This window comes from Daphnia magna, unplaced genomic scaffold (genome assembly GCF_020631705.1).
Source record: "Daphnia magna isolate NIES unplaced genomic scaffold, ASM2063170v1.1 Dm_contigs127, whole genome shotgun sequence".
Lineage (NCBI taxonomy): Eukaryota > Metazoa > Arthropoda > Branchiopoda > Diplostraca > Daphniidae > Daphnia > Daphnia magna.
In genome coordinates, this window is record NW_025533132.1 from 102,366 (window position 1) to 128,303 (window position 25,938).

At 38.9% G+C, this 25,938-nt stretch overlaps 5 protein-coding genes and 1 long non-coding RNA gene across 13 annotated transcripts; 4 read left to right on the forward strand and 2 right to left on the reverse strand.

Annotated features, from left to right (window-relative positions):
- The first annotated feature begins 4,852 nt into the window (after positions 1 to 4,852).
- LOC116933835 (cyclin-dependent kinase 12) lies at positions 4,853 to 11,264 on the forward strand. 7 transcript variants are annotated; one of them, XM_032941521.2, is made up of 8 exons: positions 4,853 to 5,142; positions 5,318 to 8,245; positions 8,311 to 8,487; positions 8,560 to 8,806; positions 8,870 to 9,020; positions 9,093 to 9,359; positions 10,426 to 10,497; positions 11,201 to 11,264. In XM_032941521.2, the coding sequence occupies exons 2-7, from the start codon at positions 5,361 to 5,363 to the stop codon at positions 10,434 to 10,436; spliced, it is 3,738 nt and encodes a 1,245-aa protein (XP_032797412.2). In that variant the 5' UTR covers positions 4,853 to 5,142; positions 5,318 to 5,360; the 3' UTR covers positions 10,437 to 10,497; positions 11,201 to 11,264. The 7 variants fall into 7 exon arrangements, with proteins under 7 accessions (XP_032797412.2, XP_045022939.1, XP_045022940.1 ...); XM_045167004.1 differs by lacking the exons at positions 10,426 to 10,497; positions 11,201 to 11,264 and having other exon boundaries at positions 4,853 to 5,228; positions 9,093 to 9,516; XM_045167005.1 differs by lacking the exons at positions 10,426 to 10,497; positions 11,201 to 11,264 and having other exon boundaries at positions 5,296 to 8,245; positions 9,093 to 9,516.
- On the forward strand, positions 11,234 to 12,619 carry LOC116933842 (ELL-associated factor 1-like). The gene is made up of 5 exons (XM_032941530.1): positions 11,234 to 11,330; positions 11,396 to 11,630; positions 11,696 to 11,848; positions 12,143 to 12,305; positions 12,365 to 12,619. Exons 1-5 carry the CDS (start codon positions 11,234 to 11,236, stop codon positions 12,617 to 12,619), a joined length of 903 nt encoding a protein of 300 aa, XP_032797421.1.
- Positions 12,620 to 13,606: 987 nt separating this feature from the next.
- Positions 13,607 to 19,323, forward strand: LOC116933832 (chitin deacetylase 1). The gene is made up of 19 exons (XM_032941519.2): positions 13,607 to 13,832; positions 14,279 to 14,385; positions 15,802 to 15,913; positions 16,226 to 16,319; positions 16,748 to 16,781; positions 17,104 to 17,172; positions 17,242 to 17,305; positions 17,378 to 17,419; positions 17,485 to 17,512; positions 17,586 to 17,661; positions 17,737 to 17,889; positions 17,992 to 18,058; positions 18,158 to 18,258; positions 18,325 to 18,407; positions 18,574 to 18,636; positions 18,701 to 18,732; positions 18,815 to 18,968; positions 19,034 to 19,075; positions 19,144 to 19,323. Exons 1-19 carry the CDS (start codon positions 13,766 to 13,768, stop codon positions 19,211 to 19,213), a joined length of 1,458 nt encoding a protein of 485 aa, XP_032797410.1. The 5' UTR covers positions 13,607 to 13,765; the 3' UTR covers positions 19,214 to 19,323.
- Positions 19,265 to 20,854, reverse strand: LOC116933833 (NADH dehydrogenase [ubiquinone] 1 subunit C2). 2 transcript variants are annotated; one of them, XM_032941520.2, is made up of 5 exons: positions 20,697 to 20,854; positions 20,471 to 20,639; positions 20,284 to 20,325; positions 20,052 to 20,153; positions 19,265 to 19,403 (listed from the first exon to the last, which is right to left on the reverse strand). In XM_032941520.2, exons 2-5 carry the CDS (start codon positions 20,634 to 20,636, stop codon positions 19,354 to 19,356), a joined length of 360 nt encoding a protein of 119 aa, XP_032797411.1. In that variant the 5' UTR covers positions 20,637 to 20,639; positions 20,697 to 20,854; the 3' UTR covers positions 19,265 to 19,353. The 2 variants fall into 2 exon arrangements, with proteins under 2 accessions (XP_032797411.1, XP_045022936.1); XM_045167001.1 differs by lacking the exon at positions 19,265 to 19,403 and adding an exon at positions 19,501 to 19,860.
- A 151-nt stretch (positions 20,855 to 21,005) lies between these two features.
- On the forward strand, positions 21,006 to 24,664 carry LOC116933831 (ribonucleoside-diphosphate reductase large subunit). The gene is made up of 14 exons (XM_032941518.2): positions 21,006 to 21,209; positions 21,325 to 21,413; positions 21,476 to 21,653; positions 21,728 to 21,888; positions 21,957 to 22,159; positions 22,223 to 22,448; positions 22,540 to 22,781; positions 22,876 to 23,077; positions 23,133 to 23,282; positions 23,341 to 23,562; positions 23,625 to 23,837; positions 23,935 to 24,030; positions 24,099 to 24,287; positions 24,353 to 24,664. Exons 1-14 carry the CDS (start codon positions 21,167 to 21,169, stop codon positions 24,557 to 24,559), a joined length of 2,421 nt encoding a protein of 806 aa, XP_032797409.2. The 5' UTR covers positions 21,006 to 21,166; the 3' UTR covers positions 24,560 to 24,664.
- On the reverse strand, positions 24,659 to 25,759 carry LOC116933834. Its single transcript, XR_006641570.1, has 3 exons — positions 25,074 to 25,759; positions 24,900 to 24,968; positions 24,659 to 24,840 (listed from the first exon to the last, which is right to left on the reverse strand). It is a non-coding gene; the product is annotated as an uncharacterized LOC116933834 (long non-coding RNA).
- Positions 25,760 to 25,938: the final 179 nt, after the last annotated feature.

The window sequence follows — 25,938 nt, forward strand, 5'->3', positions numbered from 1 at the left end:
ACTAATCTTCTGCGATCCACGAAGGTTGATGAGACTAAAAATCAGCTTGCGTCCTCTTGGCAAATAAGGGACTTTTACTCCTTCGTTTTTCTTCTTTCCGGTTGCGCTTACTTGTTTAAATGTTTCTTGTATTTCCCGGATAGTCTTAAGGATTTTCCCATTTTTTTTTTTTTTTTCTTTAAACCGCCTGCCTTCGGCCACGGAAGTGGCGCTGCAATCGCATATCTTCCGGCCGTTTGAGATTTACCATCCACTCGTTCGGGAGCCTTGCACACTTGAACCAGCTCCCCATCTGTTGTGGGTAGAATATTCTTCAAAGCGCTCCATCAATTGGTGCGCATCTTCTTCCGAATTTTTTCTGAAGATTGGCGGGCTAATACATTTTATGACAGCTTCCATAGCTTGTCTTTGCGGCTGCTCAATATGCCTTGATGGCACTACAAATTGTTGTCCCCCGACCGGAACAACTGGACTCGTCGCCGCTCTCAAATCGATCTCGGTTTCTGGATCCGAGTATAAGCCTCTTGAAGTCTCGACTGATTCACCCTGACTGTCAGCTTCTTTGGTCAAATGGTCCTTTGGAATAGGACCTTCAAAATTTAGGGCTTCATCAACAAAGGAAGTTCCAATCTCCAACGATGAGGCTGGGGTAGGTGAAGTTTCTACCGGAACGCTTGACAGTTCTCGAAGCGGATGTAATCGTCGGTTGGGGTCTCTTAGGCAACTAGGTAGACGTGGGTTTTTCTTCGTCGGCATCAGCTAACCACAACTGCAGCACGACTTCGTCACTTACTGGTAACGAGCTGCGTTCTTAACAATTGCCACTTAAAGCACGATTTCGTTACTCACGGGTAACGGACTGCATCTCCACCAATTGTCACTTAAAGCACGATTTCGTTACTCACGGGTAACAGACTGCATCTCCACCAATTGTCGCACGAGTTGTATTAGGACAAGAATACACGAATACAACAAGTGATGACTTAAATTCTAGACAATTATTCACTTTTAACTAATAACAATAAGGGATGACCATACCAAACTCGGAGAGCGTCTGAAGACTCCAGGGAACTACCGGGGAACTCCTCCTACGGAGCCCAGCTCCGGGAGCTCACCCGATGGAGACTCATCTAACGCAGATTCGGGGCAGCGTTTTATACCGTCGCGCGAATTACTCCCCTTCCGGACTGCATATCTGCGTATCTTTCTTAGAGTGGACTTCTCCCGATAATTTCTTCACCACGATCGCAGCGTTGTCCAAGGAACGGATGACTCATCTCTGCGAAGAGATAACCAATCTCCCTTTTCACCCGCGACAATAGAAATGAAAAATAGAGAGTTATGTCATTTTTACGAAATAGGGGGATGAAATGGACAATTTGTAGGCGGGTAGAGTTAAATGGGAGGGCTTAACAGAGTATCGAGTATCGATTTGTAATCGATATCTTATTTTTACGTATATGGCTTCTCCACAAGCACCTCCCACTCCAATATCGAAGTTGTCCGATATGACCCCAAAACTGTGTGTCCAAAATGACCCAACCCGGTGCTATTTAGTATTTCGTTAATAACTTAACACTGGAAAGGCATTAAAATTTAAGTTTTTTATCAATCATTAAAGAAATGAATTGGCTATTTCACATATCATTATTTTATTCATTTGTAGGGTTTTTCACTTTAAAAATGCTTACAGTAATAGGAAAGAATATTACATCAAACAGGGCCATTTTTTTAATTCTGCGATAACAAGAACAATAATGATTCGATTTTAATCAATATTTTTTCTAGAACGTTTAACATTGCAGTCTATACAACAATTTTAAAAAAAAAAATTTTTCCATAACATGTAGCACTTAGGGTCTTTGTCCAATATGACCCGTGTCCAAGTTGACCCCGTTCTCCCCTACATCATTAAAGTAAGATCCCAGTGAATTGTGGTGATTAACTTGATTGACATACCGGAATCAGATAGATACACTAGCCAGATGCTTTCTGTGCTTTCCTATACTATAGAGGCCAAGGAACTTCGACAGTTCAAGAGACTATTTCCGACCGAAGTTTTCTTGTCGTCTTGATGGTGGATTTGATGGCTGTGTAATTTGCTTTGAAGTTCTTCTGGTTTGTGCAGCTGGTTGGGATCTAGCTCCAATCGCCAGCTGAGAGGCTCTAGCAGCTGGTGGCTGTTTCGCTGACGTGGTTGGTGTCGTCTGCTGTGGTGTTTTCACTGTTTCCGATTTCCATCGGCTTTACCTTTTAGCAGCACCGACTTGATCTCTGGTGAAATTCAGTAGGGCTGTTATGTCGCTGATTTCGTTTGCATCGGAATTCGACCACTCCTTCTACAATTCTGCAGGAAGCAATTTCATCAGTTTTGTGCCGAGGAGTCCTCCAAAGGTGTCTTTTTGAACTCCGACCGTCTCCAAGGCGTTAATGTGTGATTGGATGGTGAGTTGTAGCCTTTGAAGAGCTGCTACGTCTGTCATAGACTTTACGGAAGCCAGGCTGTCAAATTTGCACAAGTGGGTTTGAATGAGGGCCTTTGGTTTGGCATCGTAACGATCTGTCGACCGAATCAAAATTCAAACGATAAAATTTAACGCGTTGCTTTTTTTTTGTAGAGAATACTGACGGTACGTCCGTCTGGGTAGGCTACAAAAATGCAAGAGCCCGACTGTGTCCAAAATTTAGGGTCTACTGAACATTTTAGCGTCTTTTTACGCGGGTTAGGGAACAAAGACACAAAACAGAGGGGGGGGGGGTAAAGGTAAAACAAAAGAGGTTCATAAAGCGAACACGTAAATAGGCCTCTAGTGGCCGCTTCTACAAATAATAAACTAATAAATCTAACTCTTCGCCGGAATACAAATTGTTCAAGGTTTCACATCTCCCGAAACTAGGAAGCTACGTACCGTTTCGTAAACTGAAAGAGGAACCCGTTCCATTTGTCCGAAAGAAAAACCAGCATTATTGACAACAATCCATAGACTCTTCATCCAAAGAAATGTTCATTAACAATGCAAAGCGTTAACTTATCGAAATTCAATCTTACTTTAATGGGAGATGGTAGCTTAGCTCGGACAGTTTCAACGGCAACTTGATCCTCATATTAAGTAACGTTTAACTCTACGGTAATGTAGTGGTCTGCAAAGTTATATCTGAATCCGGAACACATCCTAATGGACTTCGGATTTTTACATTAGGCAGTTTTACAATTCTTTCCGACAAAGTGCTGAATTTTGTAGTGTTTCTGGTTGCCGTAGGCCGCATACTACTACTACTACTACACGTAGTAGTACTACGTAGTTGTTGAGTGGTTGAAAGGCTGGTGTTTTGAGAATTCCCCAAGGGGGCAAACGTTCTTAAAAAGAGAGGGCAGTGCTTCAGGGATTAAGAAATTGTCTTGAATTAGTGTTTCGGCACCACATCTAATGACCACGTTACGTTCGATAAATCCCTTAGAAAAAAAGAGTTCATACATCATTGTATGAAAAAGACGCTTATAGTGAAAAATTTGCGCTTTCAATGACAAAAAGACTTCAGTTATGCTTTGAAGCTAATTGCTGGTGGACGAAATATTAAACATATTTTATTTGTCAGTTTGTTTAAATGAAATAAATCCTCTTTTCAAAAAAAAAATTTTTTGCATTTTTTTTAGATTTATTTTCTAAATGCTATAATTTTATCCGTCTTTTAAAATCGTCTGTCACCAATAAGTTTTCATGTTGCGATAAAATATGGAAAACGGAAAACTTTAGAAAAAAGAGGTTAGCCTTTCCCCTACTTTTTTCTCAAATTCTCCGTTTTCCATATTTTGTTCGCAGCAAAAAATACTGAAATCCTAGAAACCGTCTCGCTTTTGCAGTCAAAACAAACAAACAAAAATCGCATGCTTTTTTGTTTGTTAATTGTCAATTAAAAACAATGCCATCTAGCGTTCATAAGGAATTTTAATTTTTTGGGCTACCGGGGGCAACTTGGTCTCCGTCACCTAGGCCAACCCTTTGGCTCTTCACATGAGCCATACGGACACGTTTTTTTCATATAATCGGTCTAGCGCAATATTGCCAATATTGCTGATCTAAGTCTAGAACGCGGATCTTCCGCGTCGCCGATGGAAACGTATCCAATAATCCACTAACAATTTACTAATAGATAGCTAGCATACCGAGAAAATTAATTTGGTGTTTCCATATGCTACTCGATTACCCTACCCGATAATGACAATAACGAGTAATGGAAAGACTCTATTTTGTATTGCAAAAATGGTTCTACTTAGCCGAGGGGTAGGGGAGTCTACCGATAATACAGTCTGCACTTTTTTCCAGACATTTATCTTCCGGGAGTAAGCTGGGTCTAGGGCCGATATCTATTTTAGACATGCAAGCAAAATCAAAACAAACAGTTTCACACTTTATATTAAAATATTCATTGGATCAAATAAAATTTTTGTGAAAAAGGTTTTATCTATAAAATGAAAAAAGATTTAGTAATAGTAAAAAGCATTATATTTGTATGGTATGAGTAAAACTGAAAAATAGATAATAAACGTTTATTAAAAATTACAATAACGGCAAAATCTTGGTTAATCCTATGGTTTTGCACGGGGAAAAAACAGAAATGATGTATGTAGGCTCCGTCGCGACAGAAATTTCAGAAAAACGTACCCTACCGTCGCGACGGCACCGAACAATTTGCTTCAAGTAGGCATGTCACCGACGTAGTTACACACCACTGACGTAGAGATGGCGGTGGTAGACGTAAAAGCGGGATTTCATGTCTCATCTATTTATCTCTGGTACGTCTCTTATTGTTGGTTAATACCTTCTAGTTTACACCTCTCGTTGCCAGGCGTCTCTGCCGGCGTGTGTCCCATCTCGTTATATCTGGCTGCAAGCTTGACAGAAAATATTTTAGAAAAAACACCGAAAGCCACCCTTGCATATCTAGGAATATCATGTTTATTCTGAAGCATCAACAATTTTTAATGAGCAGTTGATATAAAATGATTTTTTAAAAAGTGTGATTAGAAAGTAATTTTTTTTTCGTTGGCGCATTATAAAGCTTTGTTAGATAGTTCACATCGTCAAAACATTTGCCTCAGTTGGATCTAATATTTCATACCACCAACCGCCGTGATGTGACGTAAGTTGAAGTGCTTTTAACGTTTGCAATAGAATAAACGGTTTTCTAAGGAAAACAAATTATAACCAACAAATTATACCATGTTGGTAACTACCTTCAGATCAATGAAATATTATTTACGCATTAATGACACATTTTTTCTTTAAAATATAGATTTTTGTTTTGTTTTTTGAAGTAGGTTTTATTTCCTGTACATCAGCTTCAAGTGGGCAACAAAAATGGGTAGCAGTGATGAAGGGCTCTTCGATAGGTCTCCTACTTGCCTACGGAGCAAAGACAGAAAAACTCATCGAAAACCAAAAAAATCAAGGAGCAGTAAAAGGCATATGAAAGACAAGGGTTATCCTAAAGGAAAGCATTCAAAAAGCTCTTTGAATAGTAAAAACCCTGTTGAGTATAGTGATGTCAGTTCAGAGGCATTCAGCGAACCAGAACAAGGTGAAATAACTGATGACAGTCAAGTAAGTCTCAGTGAAGGAGAAGTCAGCCCAATGAGGCATCGAGCTATGTATGGCAATCAAGTGCGAAGCAGAGATCACAGCAATGCAGGAGATTATGTGTCACAGACATTTAACAAAGACTACCAATCTATGGAAGAACCTTCTGAGCAGAAGTCTACCAAGAAAAGTAAGAAAGATCGTAAGGACAAGAAGCATAAAAAAGAAAAACGCAGAAGAAGATCTCGTTCACCTTCACATTCGCCTTCTTGTTCCCCATCGCTGAGTCGTAAGAGAAAGAAGAAACATCGACATCGTTCACCTCCTTCGAAGTCGTCATTTCCAGAAGGAAGTCCGGTCAGTTCAGACGACATGGTTGTCCTACCAAAACGGGAGACGGCCGTCTGCGGTGCCCGCTACTTATCCAGCCGAAGTGCCAGTAGTCGAGAAGAGCACATGAATCAAGAATCGCGTCTCTGTGAAACAACATTTGAATATCGTAGCCGAAAATCGTCAGTCGTAGAAGGACCACCAGTTCGAGTAGTGCGAGAATTATCCTCATCTGAAAACTCTCCTACATATTTTGCTTCATCTGCATCCCCTCCTCCGGCACCAAGGTCACGGGAACCGCAAACGAAGGAAGTTTTGTTGGATGCATCAGTCTCCAAAGCAAAAGCATCTTTGTCTGAAAGGCAACGGTCTCGCTCTCCATGCACCCCTGAGAAAGTTTCACCTTTGAAAGGTGATGGTGATTTATCTCCCCATACGCCTCCGCTGCCCCCTAAAGCTTATGAGAAATTTAAGCTTTCAAAAGAGCAAGTTAAAAGAAGTCCTCCTAGAGTCCGAACGCCTCCGTATCCTCATCCAGGGACTAATAGAAAACGGAGAAAGACGAGAAGCCGTTCTCGCAGTCGAGACAGAGAGGCGAATCGCAAACGCCGGGCCCGCAGTAGAAGCCGCAGTCCCAGCCGCCACAAGAAGACAGGACCACGTTCGCCGCCTTCTAGTGCAGGACGTATTGCCCGCCGTTCAAAATCGCGCAGTTGGTCTCCAAAGCGACAACCTAACCGGCCTCGCGACCGCTCTTATAAGGTGAGCCGCAGTCGAAGCCCACCACCCATCCGAAGCAGTGAGCAACGTCGGCCTCCTGTCCCAGTCCCTTCGCCGGCTCAAGTATCATCTGGGATGCCCAAAACTTTGGTTTCAAATCGTACGAACATGATTGATACTAGCTTGTTTGCCGAAATGGTCAAAACCAAATCGAAGAAAATGCAAGAACTTGACAAACAGCCAAGGCAACGTTTCGAATCTAAAAGCGAATCGGATGGACTTTTGCCTTCTTTACTGGACATTCCTATTCCAGTAGAATCGACGACGCCCCCTCACCCTACTCCTGCTGTTTCCGCCGGTGGTTTCATTCCTGTTTCAGCTTCCATGTCGGACGTTAAAGGCAATCAACATTCGTTGAGTAAAATAGAATTACCACCTTCTCCTTCCAGTCAAGCATCATGTGTTAGGAGCCCACCGCGGAAGAACAAAAGCCTTGTCAAGGATTTGCCCATGCCATCTGTTGTGTCTGGAGCCGAAGAATTAAGCCCGGACGAGGATATGGGTGGAATGACACCTCCGTCCAACGTGGATGGGGTGGCAGTTGGTGGAGTAAAAGGGCCGCGCCCAAAGTCGGTTCGCCCAGTCATTTACGGCAAAAAACTTCTGGAGAGTATGACGGCCAAAGACTGGGGTGTCCGTTGTGTCGACACGTTTGAAATGGTGGCCCAAATCGGCGAAGGAACATACGGCCAGGTGTATAAAGCTAAAGATAAAGCCACCACCGAGATGGTGGCTTTGAAAAAAGTGCGTCTTGAAAATGAGAAAGAAGGCTTCCCAATCACAGCCGTACGTGAAATCAAAATTTTGCGACAGCTCAACCATCGCAATATTGTGAATCTGAAGGAGATAGTCACCGACAAGCAAGACGCACTGGACTTCCGTAAAGATAAAGGCTCATTCTATCTGGTTTTTGAGTACATGGACCACGACCTAATGGGCTTGTTGGAATCGGGACTTGTTGATTTCAACGAGCAAAATAATGCATCTATAATGAAGCAACTTTTGGATGGACTAAATTATTGTCACAAGAAAAACTTCCTCCACCGTGATATCAAGTGTAGCAATATCTTGATGAATAATAGGGGACAGGTAAAGCTGGCCGATTTTGGATTGGCGCGCCTTTACAATGCCGAAGACAAGCAGCGCCCTTACACGAACAAAGTAATCACGCTTTGGTATCGACCTCCTGAATTACTCCTTGGTGAAGAACGATACGGCCCGGCCATAGATGTCTGGTCATGTGGCTGTATTTTAGGAGAACTTTTCCTAAAAAAACCCGTCTTTCAAGCAAACGTTGAGATGATGCAGCTGGAGCTCATTTCCCGTTTGTGCGGAACGCCCTGTCCTGCCGTTTGGCCTACAGTCGTCAAGTTGCCTCAGTGGCATACGCTGCGTCCTAAAAAGACGTACAGAAGAAGAGTCCGCGATGAATTCGCTTTCATGCCGTCTGCAGCACTGGATCTTCTCGATAAAATGCTTGAGCTTGATCCTGACAAGAGAATTACGGCAGAAGATGGACTAAAATCCCCGTGGCTCAAAACTGTTGCACCTGATAGGTAGACCTTACGCTAATTAACCTTCTCTTTGTTTGGTGTAAGTTACCATTTTTGTTTCGTTCCAGTTTCCCTCCGCCTATTCTACCAACATGGCAAGATTGCCACGAATTGTGGAGCAAGAAACGGCGTCGTCAAATGCGGGAGCAACAAGAGCAGCAGCAACGTCAACAAGCAGCAGCCAATCATGCTCCTGGAAATGGTCGAGTACCAGAAGAATCAGCTGAATCTACTTTGACTGGAGGGTAGGAAAATGCATAGATATTAGGGCATTTTGTAACGATCCTGCTGACGCAGAATCAACGTTATAATTTCAGTTCATCGCGAAATCTGAAGTTGGAGGCCGGTGGGTTCAGCGTTTCTCCTCATACAGCATATCGGTACCAACAGTCGCGTTCGGCTGAAAATCCCACAACCCCTCCGATTCCGAGTAGAGGTTCTTCAAACAATGCTGGGGGACATGCTTCGTTGTCCCTGTTGCAACAGTTGACGTCCATAAAAAAGTTGCTCACGAGCCAGCAGACGGTTCGCGTGGATCAAATTACAACTCTTCTCAATGAAAAGGTAAAAGCAGCTTCCTAGTATTAACTGAGTTGTTGGTTGTTCACTTTAAACGTTGAACATTAGGTTGATGCGGAATCATTTCGATTGGTACAAAATCTGAACACCCAACTAAAAATGGCAGCGTCCGTCTCCAAGAACCCACAGCCCACCGTCAAAGCGGCAAATGCATCGTCTTGTAGTCTTGATCCACATGAAGCCATTTTTCTTCCTGGAGGTAAGTGTCTTCAGCTTTTCAATCTATAAAGATTAGTAACCAGTCTGTGTACACACTGGCTTTTTGGCAAAGATGTATCGAGAACCATAGAAATGTCAGTTTGTCTATTCGACTCTTTGCCTGTTGTTTCTGGCAAATTCAAGTGGATTATAACTGTAGGGCATTCTTGGTCTAATGGTTCAGATTCCGCAGCCGCGGATTGCTCCACTCAAGTTGTAGGGGGAAACCTGGCCACCGAAGGGGTCCGGACTGCACTGGCTCAACTGTTTAATCTTCACGGAATGCACGTTAATGGCCTTGAACCTTTTGTCGGACACCCATCAGCACACGATTCTGGCGGTAAGTGGTATTGAAAAGACAAGCAGAGAAATAACTCTTTTCTTTCTTCAACGCTTGACTTCTACATCCGTTGTCCTTTAATTTGTCGTACCCTATCCTTCCACACCTTGCCGTGTGAATTTTGCCATTATTTAATGAAATAAATGGATTCATATGACGCGTGTAACGTGACCTAACAATTTTCACGATTTAGCCATGGGTTGCGTTAGGTATGACGTCCGATTTTTTTTTTTGAATTTTTTAAATTTTTTTTTCACAAATGGTCAAATCAATCGAAACTAGAGTTTCGATTTAAAGTTTTCCTTTAAGCCACGTTTAACGTCTCAAAATCTCATTTATACGTAACATTCGATTTTCAATTCCATTGTTTTTCAGCTTTCAATTGGATCCAAATAGCCCTTCAGATAGATAACGAAAGTGAGATCGAGCTACCTAGTGCTTAATCGCCTTAGTTGGCTGGACATACTGGGATAGGTATACACGAATTGCGTACAACGTGGAGCTGTCCTCGTGTACTATTCTTGAAAAAGAAAAAGAAAAAAAAAAAACTTAGAGAGACAACACGCATATTGCAGGGTTTATAGTGATGGCGGCACCACTGACGTCAACTCAGTAACTAATAGCGTTACTTTCTTGATTCTTTGAAAACCAATTATTAGTTCTCGTCGATGTATCTAGTCGTACTGATCTCGCTTTAGACGAACATCAACAAAAAAGTGAAAGGGCTACGCCAGCCAAACCATTTGTCATGGTCCACTCGGTCCTGGCATGAGCTTTCATAAACAAGTCATGGACTACATTACTTGAATGCAAAAAGAATTAACTTATTAAAAAAATTGTAAGGGTATTTTTTTTATTGACAGAAATGGGTGTTATCTTTAATGGTAGAAAGTTAAAATAATCAGTATGGTGTTGATGAAAATTGGCTCAATTGGTCTAGTTTTGTTTTACAGTGTCTGGAATTCAAATGACTCCATTTATTTTGTTACTTGTGTTTATGCTAGCATTTACCTTTCAAATTGCCTAAACCATTACCACAAATTAAACAAAGCTTCAATCTTTTTAGATCCACCTTGAGCTTCGTAGGCTACCGCGTGTCACCAGAAACAGCAAGGCCGTGTTCGTTTTGCTGTAAATGGTAAGTAGGAATCGAACGCGAAAAATTATCCGATGCGTCAAGTGAACAAATTTGATTGAGTTTACATTCTTGTATATGTAAACGAAATTGCTATAAGCGTGATATAAATACGATAAACTTCTTCGAGTTGGATCTTCTTTTAATAGCTTGCGAACGCTGTCCTCTGCATTCTTGGGTGTAATTTCGTTTAATAGTTTCGTAATTCGAGTTGAAGTTTATTGAAGATTTTGTTTGCTATTTGGATGGTGATATATTTTGGCATTGTATATTCGTATGTTAATACGTATATACGTGCTAGTAGTATTTCTTTTTATTTATACACTGTGTTGAACCATATCTCCATCTATTGGGATATTTCGGGACTGAAACCGGTAGTGGTTCCACTGGTGATGTCAGATAAAAGACGACATTTGCTGTTAGAGCCTCTACAGGTTTTACTACAGCTGATAGTGTATGAAGTAAGTAGGTCATTTCGACTTAAAGGAGGCTGATGCATTTTTCTCTTTAAGTGTGCTCATAGTTATTAAGAGCAAGTTCTTTTCTAATACCTAAGAAAACCTATCGTGAACTGGCCTAATGTAAGAGAAGCGCCAATTTGTTGACAAACACGTTAGAAAGCCCACTTTAATTGTATGTGATATTTTGTAAAATTATTTGTTTTAATCCTTGATATCTTTGGTAAATTGTGTCATTCTCTGAACAGGTACAAACTGTTTAAGACAAAGACTTAGCCAATATGGCTGATAAACTAGGACTTGGATCTGAAGTAAAAGAACTTCGTCTGGGTAGCAGTTTTACCAATCCAAGGGGATCTGCATTTCACACATTTCGATGTAACTTCAGCACTCATCTTGCTCCTTTAACACAGACCCAAGTTTGACTCTATTTTGATTTTTAGATGATTTTAAGCCAGCTAGTGTGGACACCAGTAAAATGGCAACTGTTGACATATTACCAAACAATGAAGTAAATGTGACTGTTCCACATTCAGATGGTTCAGGCACAGCTCAGACATCTGTCTTTAGAGGCCCCAAAAAACCATACACAAAAGAATGTGTACTCATAATTGACCACAACACAGGTGAGATAACATTGGAAAGGTTGTCCCACAATATCCAGCTAAAAAAAACAAGGTATCTTGCCATCTATTTTCCACTTTTTATGTTTTTCATCATAGAAATTACCTTCTGAACATTAGGGCTGAGGGTACTGGTAAAGCCGGAAGATCATCATCACCAGTTGATCTAACACCACAGCAACAACAGTATTATTCTCAGCAAAAGAAGTCATCTCCATTACAGAAATCTCCAACGTCTTCGTTTTCGCCGCCCACCCCATCGCCTCCATACAAGTAAGTTATGCCATTTGTGTGTGTGTGTGATTGTTTGTTTGGTTGGTTGATTGGTGGACTGTTTTGATTCGTTTTTTTTTTTTTATTTTTTATTTTTTATTATTATTATTATTATTATTATTTAAAAAAAAATCGTTTTTTTTTTTTTTTTTTTTTATGTTAAGTAGAGGTTTATTCATTAATTTTTTTTATTGTTATTCTTGTTGCTGCTGCTTTGTCTCTTTGTGCACCTTAGTAATCCAATCTAATTATTCAATCCCATTATTCAAATCAAACAATTTAAATCCTTTTCAGTCCGACGCAAAAAAATTCTCCCAAACATGTTTCTGGATTTCCTATGAAGAAAAGCAGTTCATCTCCACACCAACTTGTAGCCAATTCCAATGTAGTACCAGCGTCTGGTAGCATGCCTTTATTGGATGACTTAGACCTGATAACTGAAGGGCCTCGACAAGAGGTTAGTGTTTCTCATTGTTTTGAAAGTCCCCTTAATATCAACGGCCATTCATGTTTTAGGTTGCACCGACAGTTGGAGTGTTGTCAGACAGTTCTAGCGACAGTGGAAGTGATTCAAGTTCGGATTCTAGCGAATCGGATTCTGATTCTGACATGGAGGATACTCATATTCCTAATGAACGAAATAATGGAAGTCCGGTTATATCGAAGGAAACCATGCCCTTACCGAATTCTTCTCTAGCGCATTTATCGATGCCTTCCCATTTGCTTAGTGAAGATTTGAGGTTGTCGGATTCCGGGTCAGAGAGCGACTGAAAATAATTCAAGTCCGTGTTGTTTGAGACGAGAGATTGCCATCGCTACCTCTTCCAACATGGAGACAAATCCCAAACGTCATCACATTTGCTATATCGTGTGGGCTCATTGTGAAGTTGTAAAGCTGGAGGCAACGGTCATCGATTTCATTCTTGTGGAATACGGATTATTCTTCAAAGAAAATGAAAACCTTTGTGCCTTTGGAATCGGCGATGACCTGCACATTCACTCATTCGTTATAATGGCTTATCTGCTGTTTATTATGGTGACTTTTTTTTAATGTAATTGTGCTGCTTCTATCTTTCTAGTGTGGTTTACCTGGGGATGTGGTTTGAATACATTAGTGGATTATATTTTCTTATATTAGCAGAAAATTCATTCAGAAATAAAATTTTGAATCATACTCTTTAGGTATTAGTGTGGGTTGAGGATAGACATGACAAAGCAATTTGAAAGAGAAAAAATTATTGTCATAAGGACACGTAGAAGCGTTGTTGGACTGAGCAACCAGAATTTCTTTCGGGATTGGTTTCCAGAGTTATGTACCGAAGCCGAATGATATGTGAGTCTATTCATGCAGTGGTGCGGAAGCCTATGGTACTAATGTATAACTACAAACTAAATACTAATGCGTAATATATGTCTACGTACATAGGTCTAAACATACGTAGAACTAAAATACCGTCTTTAAGTTAACGGTTAACCTAGTAAGTTACACATTGTTTCGGCTGTATGAAACCGGCTTGTCTTGTTGCTGGAAGGCGAAAAGAGAGCGGATGCGTGAAAGAAAGGACCCACTGCCTTCCAATGGCGCGCGCTCTCTACCTTGTGCTAGTAAAAATGCTTGACTGATTTATTTATGTCCATGGGGTAGACGGCAGTTAACAGAACAGCAAGATCGGCTGATTCCGGTCAGACGCTGATCCAACTTGTCGAATAATCGGCAACGCTGCCTCAGCATACCTGTGGAGCACGGAAGGGCCATACTCTACGGCATGATACTTTGTCACTCATTTAGCAACGAAACAGTCGTGTGTATTGGTTCTCTGCTGACCCGTAAGTGTTTGGTCGCAGAATAACTCTTAAATCTCGCACACGTTCAAGCGTTATCATACGCAGGTGTCTTTCTATTAAATCAGTGTTTGCATGCGACATTTTAAAACGAAAATGAAAGTTTTTATGTTGGTGTCTCTTATTTTAATCTGGACAAATTGTAAGTACTGTGATTTGTTACGATTCTGAATGTACATAATTAGGACCATTATTTCTATAAAATTCACTCTTTGTAACTTGGTGGAAGCTCAAGATTTTTATCATAATCTATAATACATAGCGGTGCGATGTGAAACTAAGGAAAGAGAAAAACGAGGTCAGCTACGCGTCTTAACACAAACTCGCTTTCCTAGATCAACTTTCACGATTTTGGTTATTCCATCTAAGACTCGTTATTTACCTTACACGAATCCTATTTCCATTTCGTAATTCTTGTTACTAGACTGTAGGAAGGAAAATTATTTTTCCAACTCTGTAATGTTCATCAAGAACAATGAAGAACAATTTCCAACTGCATTGGATTTAGTTTTAGACAGTCAAATCTACTTTTAATTTATTTCATTTGTTATATATTTCTATTTTCATTTATTTTTCGTTATATAATAGTTGGAGCATGTGAAATGAAACGAAAACGAAGACAAAGCGAAGACTATGTGTGCCCTGTAAGCAGTGGTAACTACGCTGACCCCAAATCCTGTCGTCGATTTTATCAGGTAAATCGCCTGTGTGGTCTATCAAGGTTATGTGCATACAGCTTTCACATCGTAATCTTGTCCTTAGTTAAAATAGCTGCATTACCTCCACATTGCTTTCTCTGTGAATTTTGCTCTTATTATTATAGAGCATGCATACTTTCTTTTACCTTCCACAGAGAAGGGGAAAACTTTCCGCGGTGAAGTACTAGACATACTCGTTGAAAATTATTACATAATAAGCGTAACATACACAAAAAAGTAATCCTTTCCGTAAACCTTCATTTAGAGATATCCTTAAATCACCAGATTTGATTTGACGAATCGAGAATAAAGGGTACCAGTACCAGTACTACATTCGTCCAAACATTTGACAAACAAATGTGTCCACTAAAATTGTGACTCTTACCTATAACGCCCACTCTGCGGCGAAGAGTATCGAACACATAAAAAATGTGTTCGAAACTGAAGAAAGAAAGAGAAAACCTCGCAAAATCATACGCTTTTCATACTGGCAATGATTCTTATGGATTCTTATTTAACCTTTAAAATAACTAGGTCATTTTAAAACACTTGTTGTTTTAATCAAAATTTCCGGGTTTTCCCCTTCATTGATGGCAGTTAAGATATGGATAAAGGTTAGCGCTACTCTGTTCCTTGGGACAAGCCGGGGACAAGCATTATAAATAGGACCGTCAATCATATTTCAAGCTACACTTGTAGGCTATCAGCGATACTAACTGAGAGTAAGAAATAACAGTTCTGTTTGTGGTTTTGTTAAATGATACTTATCGTTAATTGCTAGTAATTATAGCGATTGCTTAAGGTGTTGATTGCTTTTTCAACTACCGATTGACGCTTTCAGTTATTGATAGGTTGTGTGTAGGATAACTAGTTATATTGTACTGCACATCGAATAATTTAGATTCAGCAAACAAGGTCATGCAGCTATTCGAGCCTTTTACTATAGACTGCACTACTGTTAGCTACCACCAACAGTGATGTAAACGGTCGAACATGGAAACTGTGCTGTGTCTAATAATCTGCTCCCGTGAACGTGCACCGGATGCATTACCGATAAAGCACTTTTTATTTTCGAACCGTTGACCCTGACGCGACAGATTTGATATCTCTGACCTTCTTCCGTTCTTTCCTCTTCCGCCAACAGAGTATTTAGCCTGATTTAAGAAAGTACACAAATGGAATAGCAAGGACATTGAGTAATCACTGTCTATGTACGTAATAGTTTGAATGTTTAGATGCTTGACGGTCATTTATATAAAAGAGTCGAAAAGGAACTAGAATGAATTCGCATAACTAAGGCCGCTGTAAGCGGCACTGCCGTACCAGATAACATAAGCATTCCAGTGAATTGTGCACTTTGGGGTCGATTTCCTTGAAAAACTAACTAGTTCACTTTCACATGAATGATTGCAGTGTGTAGAAGGTCATCCGTTTCTGAGCCGTTGTCCTTCCTCTCTCTATTTTGACGACATCCAAAAACTTTGCACCTTCAAAAATGAAGCTGTTTGCGGTCCAGTTCCTACAAGTAAGAAAATTTCTATTACATATATTTGGTTGCAGAACTGTGTAATTTTTCTTCCTAAAAAAAAGACTGAGATAAAAGTTAAAGAAAAAACATTTAAATGTAGAATTAAAATTCATAGAATTTCTTCCGCTGCCATCTGCGAATGGCTAGGAATAAGCTATAAGTCTACCAACCCTGTTTTCAGTTTTGATTATATGAAAGAGATAAAGCTCGTTATCACAGTTTTCGATTCTCAAACCGCAACGAATCATACATCAATCCAAAATTGTCTCTCTTGAAATAAATTATTCGAAATTTTATTTCCTCAAACAGCTCCAGCCCCAGTAATCGTCGAAGAGATCGATCGGGCTCGTAAATGTGATCCAGCTAATTGCCAATTACCTAACTGCTTCTGTTCAAGCGATGGGTAAGTGTTGCAATACCTGTTCTATCCAGCTATACTGACACCAACATCAGGCAACATTTGTACAAAGACTAACCAGCATGCAAGTGATATGATTCCACTACCTGGTCCTGATTCCCTTTAAGCGATTCTTGTTAGCCACACAAGACTGTTTATGAAGTACTCGGTTCCGTAAAAAAATTAATTATTGGTTGCCACGGAAATCTAATAGGACTAGGTTGATAGTTCCAGAATCTGAAAGAGTGGCTTTTGTCAAGTGCCGTTCTTCACAAATGCACTTTTACAACTCACCTGCAAATTTAGTTACCGTGGAACCGGTTTAATGGGCGTCTTGAATCCGGAATGTTTTGAATATATAAGGACTCACACTTGAATATAAACAAAGCTTTAGAATGAGCAGTAAATGATAAATTCACACTTTTTATTTTCAGGACGCAAGTACCCGGTGGATTGAATCCTAAAGAAGTATTATTTATTTATTTTTTTTATTATTATTTTTATTTATTTATTTTTGTATTATTATTATTTTAAGATAAAAGATAAAGATAAAAGATAAGTCTAGTTTAGTGTACCAAAATTTAAAAATCATACAATATACTAATATTAATTCTCTTCTTACCGCCAAAGAACGGGAGGCAAACGCCCGAGTTCGACGTGCTGCGTACATTATTGAATTTGTTTTTTAATCTCTACGTTAAACTTTTCTTTAATGATTGGCTGATTGCAAACCCAAAGCTATCTTGATCACCATTTTTATTTATTTATTTTATTTTTTGTATTTATATAGATTCCGCAAATGGTACTTATAAGCATGAGTGACACGGTGAATAGCAACAATTATTTGGATTTTCACAAGGTAAAAAATGTGCTGCCAAAATTATCTTTGGGGAATTCAAAATGAAACTAAACAACTCTTTGAAAACAGGTGTTTGAGAAAAGACTGAACCCAAATGGTTGTCCGATTTTTGGGACTTTTTTTGTAGCTCATGGTAATAGCAAGAATTACAGAGTATAGACGATGTACTAAATCCATGATTTTCTTTTTCCTATTCTTATAATAGAATTCTCGAATTACCAGAATATTCAACAGTTGCACCATGAAGGTTTCTTTCTTTGTTTTTCGTTTTAGTAGGAAGAATTTCTTATAACAATTGTTTGTTTTATGTAGGACACGAAATCGCTACCTATAGTATTAGGTCAGTTAGATTCAACGATGCAGTGGTTAACAAGACGCTTTCTATGTTTTTTGTTACTTTTCTTTTTCCACAGCCACAGGAAAAATTTTGACACCTTGGGATATGACGAATGGGTACAAGAACAAATTGGAATGAGAGAAATATTACAGGTTTTTATAAATTAATAAAATTTCCTACCGTACCGTTTCATTTTGGTATATTAACTATTTTTTACGTTGTAAAAGAATTTCGCAAATATTTCAAAACTTGACATCTTTGGAATGCGAAGTCCCCATTTGAAACCTGGCCACAATACACAATATGAGGTGTTGGTTGACTACGGATACGTCTGGGACTCATCTGCCGCAGTACCGCCTCTAAAACTTCCCGTCTGGCCAGTATGTACAGTATATTTACTATATACAATGTCAAACTAGATCAAAGTTATGACCACATGCTAAATTAATAATTCCTAATATTATATTCTAAACAATTCATAGTATACACTAGATTATGCTATTCCACATGAATGTCGATCTGGGACTTGTCCAACTCGCTCATTTCCCGGTACGTATCTTATAAAAAAAAAAAAAAAAAAAAAAAAAAAACAGCTACCCCTGTCTTGTTTTTACCTAACCGAAAATCATCCTCTTCATTGCTCTGCAGGAATATGGGAATTCCCTCTGAACTCTCACTACGTAAGCTCTTTCGACGGCGGATACTGCCCATTCATGGATCAATGTGTCCTTCATAATCTGGACGAAAATGTACGCCAATTGATTTGACTCGGCTTTTGATTCCTTTTTGATAACGAGATATCTAATTGTATGCAGGATATTGTCGTTTGGTTGAAAGAAGACTTTCTTCGGTATTACGACGGGAATCGCGCGCCATATCTGATGGCTTTCCACACATCGTGAGTTTACTTTCCATTGTCACGTTTACTAGAACTTGTTTCGACGCCTTTCTATTAATGTCAAATTGTTTCAACTCATTTAACTCACCGTTAAAAAAAAATAAATAAAAAAATCTGATTTCGCATTTTAACATAGCCGAATTTTTTTCGTTCACTTTTTCTCTAGATGGTTTCAACATAAGACACTTGTCCGTGGGCTCCATCTCTTTATCGATTGGCTGGTTGAAACGTATGTCGATTTTTCTTTCTCTGGTTTATTTCTTAAGTATTAACGTAGACATTTGTTATCTTAGACCTGACGTATGGTTTGTGACGCACACCCAAGGTATTATGATTCCATGTTTTTTGTTTTGCTTTTTGTTTTTATTTTGAAATAAGAATTTTTCGATTATCGTATCCATTTTTAGCGCTATTTTGGATAACGGAACCGAAAACGGTTAAGCAGATGGGAAGCGTTTATCAACCATGGGATTGCAAAGAACGCCTTGTGCCTCCTCCTCCTTGCAATCTAGCAACCAGCTGTCCTTTGCCCTTTAAAGGAGAAAACGTTACGGAAACGAGGTAGGTCAAACCTTTTTTTGTTTATTGGTTTGCAAATCAGACTACTACTTACCCGTTTTAATTAGATATATGGCCACCTGTTTTCCGTGTCCGAAAGTTTACCCTTGGTATAGTACATGACATGGCATTTGTTTCACCATAGCTTCCGATTGTTTAATCGAGTTTTATTTTATAGGTTGGGCGATGCAAGAGGAGCAGGATTGCCTCAGAAAGACGTTTACAAATCAGATAATCCTAGTCTTTAGAAAGTTTAGAGATGGACAAAATGTGGAGATTAAAAGAAGTCGGACAAGCAAAACATGCAGATATTATGTATTGCTGCATGTGCAAGATAGTAAATACACTTTGAAAACTACTAGACGTCAAAACCGAACACCAATTTCAGTTAACGTCTAGGAAGCCATTTGTTCAGAACGTCTTTGTACTTGACCCTCTCTATAAAAAAAAAAAAAATATGAAACGAATAAAAATTAATAGAAGTTTTAAAATTCTTATTTTTCATGTGTTAATATTTTTAAAAAGAATGGAAAGGTATGTCAATGCTTTTTTCAATTGTTTTAACGGGCGCAATCACACGAATAGAGTATTAAACGGCAATACGACTGTAGCAGGATGCTTTCTCTTGCTGTTACGGTCCAAAGCAAGTGTCCACTCGACACGGAAGTTAAATTTGGTATTGATTTACGGATACCCGGAATTCATAAAATTCATTTAAGTGACAGACATTTCGTCCATCTAAAGCCACACCAGACTTCGATGTGTACGCTACGTACAACTACGTAGGCTAGAATTGCTAGCTCGGAATTTCAATTGTCCTGGTTTTGATTTTTAACTGCCTCTAAAAAATTAGGATTACCTACCAGACTATAAGCCAACTATCAGTCCCTTGATCCTGCCACCCCCCCCCCCAAAAAAAAAAAACTTATTTAATAAATATATTAAATACAGAAATGTTAATGTACAGATAACAAGAAATTTGCTTTCATAAGGTTAAAGAAATGTGAAATATGAAAACAAGCTAAATGTTTTTGTGTCAAACTGTTTCACATACTCTTGTAAAAAAATGCTGTAAAAACTACATACCAGTTTCAGGGAAATCATCCGGATGGTTTCTCATGTAATGAATCAATATGGCGTCACGTTTGGCGTTACGATTCTCCATCATTTGGGAAGCATATAGTCCAACTGTGGAAACATTATCAAACACATTTAACAAATCATTAGGTAAGCATGAGATTTTGTTGGTTTGACAGTGCACTATTGCTAGTTTAACATTTATTGGTGGGCATATTAGGGAATTGAGAAAAATTATTACCTGGTACACCAATAGCAGTAAATGCAATATGGCGTTGGATACCTATAAGAAGAAAATAATTTGTATCAATGAAATGAGTTCTACTACAAAGTAGAAAGAAAACAAATAAAACAGAATAGCAAAGTAAAGCAAAGTAACATCTGGCACATCAGCAACTTATGTAAACACAAAACTTTGTTTTACTTACCACTCATGACTGGCCTCCTTTGGAAATAATTCGTAATTACCGCAATCCCAAATCCTAATGCCCCAAAAAATGTAGGACTGTAGATTTTTGAAATAGTTGTACGACTGTCCCAAGTCAAATCTCGAGTAAATAGTTCCAAATCCGAATGCGTTGAAGGGTTTTCCATTTTCTAGAAGACCAGTGAATTAATGATTTTCTTGGCATATAACATATTACTTTTAGTTACCAAAGATATGGTTCCTATATTTCGACACTAACAAAGGCTCAAACCTCGAACCTAGATCTCGATTCCTGAAAAATGGTGCATCGTCTGCAACTTGTGCTCTTCGAACAGAAGCTGTTGCCATTACTCTGGAAGATTTAGGACATCGATATATTTAGAAGTAATAAATTCATTGAAACTTAAATATATACTTTTTATTAGATCGCTTCGTTCTATGATAAAAGCAGGCGAAAACAATTTGAATTTTGAATGAGGTGTTATCAGGTCACCGGTGTTTTCCTCTTGGCGGGAAGGAACACAAAGCACGTGCGATATGTCGTAAGATCATCGCAACTTCTCTCAGTCTTTTCGTTTCCTCTGAGCTTAGTCTAACGGTTTACGCTGTGACAGTACATTGTCTGTGTGTGTGCTACATTCTTAACCAGAACAGTAATTGATAAACGTAAATATATAACTGGAGCAGAGGTTTTAAAATGGTTGGAGGAGGATGTAAAAAGATGTTCGTGTTAAAAAGAGGTATGCTTTACATACCCTAATACGTTAGTGTAAAATTTCTCATCGTTGTGTGTTTCTTCTTTATAAAATTATTACTACTGTTTTCGTAGCTAAACTAAAGGGTAATTTATTTCAGGAGGTAGACAGGAAGATGTACATTTTGACAAGATTACATCAAGAATCCAAAAGCTCTGTTATGGGCTAAACATGGATTTTGTAGATCCTGTATGTAGTTTTTGTCATCACCATTTATCTGCAATAGATAACAATTAACTTCATTTGTTTAGACTGCCATAACTATGAAAGTTATAAATGGCCTCTATCCTGGTGTGACAACTGTTGAACTTGATAATCTTGCTGCAGAAACTGCTGCTACAATGACTACTAAGCATCCTGATTATGCAATCCTGGCTGCTCGCATAGCTGTTTCGAATCTTCACAAAGAAACTAAAAAGGTTTTTTCTGGTATGTAGTCACATAAGTCATAATATCTTTTAAATATATATGTATCTATACTATTGATTGCACTTGTAACTTAGAGGTGATTGATGATTTGTACAACATGAAGGATGCAAAAACCAAAAAACCCACTCCCATGATATCAGAGTTTCATCATGATGTAATTATGAAACATTCAGACAAACTCAACTCAGCCATCATCTATGACAGAGACTTTAATTTCAACTACTTTGGATTCAAGGTTATTAATTATTTTGATGTAGCCATCTGAATTATTCTTTAGTGAGTCATTTCCTTTTTAATCAAGAGACTCTGGAGAGATCTTACTTGTTGAAAATTTCTGGAAAACCTGTAGAGCGTCCACAACACATGATGATGAGAGTGTCTGTTGGCATACATGGAGATGATTTGGAAGCTGCCATTGAAACATACAACTTGTTGTCTGAGAAATGGTTCACTCATGCCTCCCCAACATTGTTCAATGCTGCCACACCAAGACCTCAACTATCAAGGTAATTTCTAAACATTTTATTACCTTTCCATATAGTTGATTTTTTTAAATCCTACTTTTTCAGCTGTTTCCTTCTTACCATGAAAGATGACAGCATTGATGGTATTTATGAAACATTAAAGCAATGTGCCATAATATCCAAATCAGCTGGTGGTATTGGCCTCAACATACATTGCATACGGGCCACCGGAAGTTATATCGCCGGAACAAATGGAATATCGAACGGTCTAGTCCCAATGCTACGCGTATACAATAACACTGCACGTTACGTGGACCAGGGTGGTAACAAAGTAACGTATTGTTTAATTATTTTTTGAAAAATCCTCTTATATATGTGTATTTATATTATTTATTTTTCATTTTTATTTTTATCCGATTCAGCGTCCAGGAGCTTTTGCAATTTACCTAGAACCATGGCATTCGGATGTATTTGAATTTCTTGATCTAAAAAAGAATACCGGAAAAGAAGAGAACCGTGCACGTGACTTGTTTTACGCTCTTTGGATTCCTGATCTTTTCATGCAGCGCGTTGAATCAGACGGAGAGTGGTCTCTTATGTGTCCGAATGAATGTCCGGGTTTAGCCGATGCTTGGGGAGAAGAGTTTGAAGCTTTGTATACAAAGTCAGTTCAAAAAAGAATATTACTAAATAGCGTTAACTTTCGAATTATAAGTTGGCTGTTTAGTCAAAACTTGTAATGTTTCTTTGCTGTTTAGGTACGAAGAAAGTGGATTGTATAGGCGGAAGGTAAAAGCGCAACAGCTTTGGTTCGCTGTAATCGAATCCCAGATTGAAACGGGAACTCCGTACATCCTATATAAAGATGCATGTAACCGCAAATCAAATCAGCAGAATTTGGGCACGATCAAATGCAGCAATTTGTGCACGGAGATTGTTGAGTACAGCTCTCCAGATGAAGTAAAATTATTTTGGCATAATATGTAGACTATATCCCTAATTGGTGTTACTTTAGGTCGCAGTCTGCAATTTGGCATCAATCGCACTGAATATGTTTGTTAAACCAGACCGGTCGTATGACCTTCCAAAACTGAAGGAAATAACGAAAGTGATAACGCGAAATCTTAACAAAATCATCGATGTTAATTATTATCCTGTTCCCGAAGTAAGATTTGTGCAAAATTGGCTATAGAGTAGCTCGTTTTACCTTTATCATCTTGTAGGCCAAATTGTCGAATTTTCGCCATCGTCCGATAGGAATTGGAGTTCAAGGCTTGGCTGATGCTTTTATCCTAATGCGCTATCCGTTTGATAGCGAAGAAGCGCAACTGCTAAATAAGCAAATTTTCGAAACGATTTATTACGGCGCATTAGAATCTTCGTGTGAGCTCGCTCAGCAATTCGGCCCGTACGAAAGTTATCCTGGATGTCCTGTTAGCAAAGGGGTAAAAACGAAGTTTGACAAAAATAATTTTACTTTAACAGAAAATTGATTTTGGTCTGATAGATCCTTCAGTATGATATGTGGGGCGTTACTCCCACGGACTTGTGGGATTGGGCTTCGTTGAAGAAAAAAATTGCCGAATTTGGAGTACGAAATTCACTTTTATTAGCACCAATGCCTACAGCTTCGACGGCACAAATTTTAGGTAACAACGAATCGATAGAAGCGTATACTTCCAACATCTATGTCCGTCGAGTCCTCTCAGGAGAATTTCAAGTAAAAAAAAATAACTTTTTCAATTCATTTGGAATTCATTAATTTTATTAATCTTATTATTATTATTTTTTTTTCGATTCGTTTATTTCTTTATTAGGTCGTGAACCATCATCTTCTTCGTGATCTTACTGAAGGAGGTTTATGGAATGAAGATGTGAAAAACGGTATTATCGCCCATAATGGTTCCATTCAAGTACGCTGTAGATTGATTCGTTTCATATTGTTGTATGCAGTACTGAATTTGAGACTTTTAAAAATTAGGAAATTGATGGAATACCAGACGATGTGAAAGCTTTGTATAAAACAGTATGGGAAATTCCACAGCGCGTCATTATTAAGATGGCTGCTGATCGTGGTGCTTTCATCGATCAAAGTCAGTCATTGAACATACACATTGCAGAACCGAATTATGGAAAATTGACTTCAATGCACTTCTATGCCTGGAAATTGGTAACTGATTTAAAATTCGCCGTTTAAAGATAAACAAGTTAGCATCATTGATAAATGTGTTCCAGGGACTCAAAACGGGAATGTATTATCTCAGAACTAAACCTGCTGCGAGTGCCATTCAGTTTACGGTTGATAAATCCAAACTGAAAATATCTTCTGATGTGGATAATTCATCTGCCGCAGCGAAATCGGCAGAAGAGGAGCGAAAGAACCGTGAAGCAATGGTATGTTCACTGCAAAACAAGGACGACTGCTTGATGTGTGGGTCGTAATCTCATTCATTAAACAAGTTCCGATTGTTTTTTCTCTTTTTTGATTATTATTGTTAAATTGGTTTTTTCGTAAAATACATCACTTCTTAAGAAGGATTGAAACGATTAGTTTGTTAGTGATGTAATTTCCATGATTTAACTGTAAGACGAGAAATATGGCCAGATATTTCTGATTTGTATAAGAAATTGAAAAACTGGTGTAGTGTTTCGCATGGCGGTACTGTTGATGATCTGCACCGACTACCAGGTCTATGATTGTTGGGCCTGCAATGCCATCAGTCCTACATATGGTTTGCATGTGCAGTAAATGAATTATTAGGTTTGAAGAAACACAACGTACAGGAATTGATATGTTCTGCAATCTTATGAAAAGTATTCTGAATGAATAAATATGTTGGCCGGATTTAGACTGCCAATCGGGAGATTATCACAGTTCCATTTAACAGGAATACCGGTAAAGAAAAAATGCCACTTATGAGGTGCAGTACAATGCGGTTGTTTTTATTTAAATTACCATTTTTTCTCCGGGGAAGATGCACGATTTACAATTGGCAAAACATTTTTTGGAAGAATACGAGAGTAAATTTGTATTTGGAAAAATCGTTGAAAATGAACCCGGTGGTATAGGAGGCTATGTCGTGCCCAACATTCCCGCGCCGATACCTTTTATTCCGCCATAAAAACCACGGATGTGCGCGAGCTTGTTCAGAGAGGGAGAAGTGACTTAAACATGCCGCAGGCAAGATGTGAATTCCAGGTGATCAGACGCCCCTGTTCGTCATAGGATGTAAAACCCTTTTTCCATAATATCGCTAGCTCTCCCTTGGACCCTTGCTCGCAATCAGCCGCTGTTGCCATTACTTGTGGTTAAAAGCATTGAACATGCATGATTCTCTGGGATTTTTCTTTTTCCCTTTTATTATTATTATTATTTTTTTTTTCTAGCCGGCACAGCTAAGAAAATGGATATTTTTAAGCTCTCCAACCTCAAACGAGAAGTGTAGGTATAGATTGTAATTGCAAGTCATCAGAAAAACGAATCAGTTTGGACTTGACTGATCTCTTGAAGGTTGCCCCGCTGAAGAGCGCACCGTGTTGTGCATGGCGCCAAAGTGTTGTCTACCTGTTTTGGCTTGGCCCTCACCTTCACCTTTCTCTCTGTCTCTCTTTATACCTACTTCTGTTTCCCCCTCTCCATTCCTCCCCTCCACCTTCCCCTTTCCCCTCTCTCTCTCTCTTTTCCCTCTCTCTCATTCCTTCTTTTTCGTTCTTCTCGCTCTCCGCACTCTTGAGGAATGAAGGTATAAGATAGATAGTTTAGATGCTTCCTTGTCCCTACCTATACTTGTGCTGGTTGAACAAAAGGCTTGCCTTCGCTT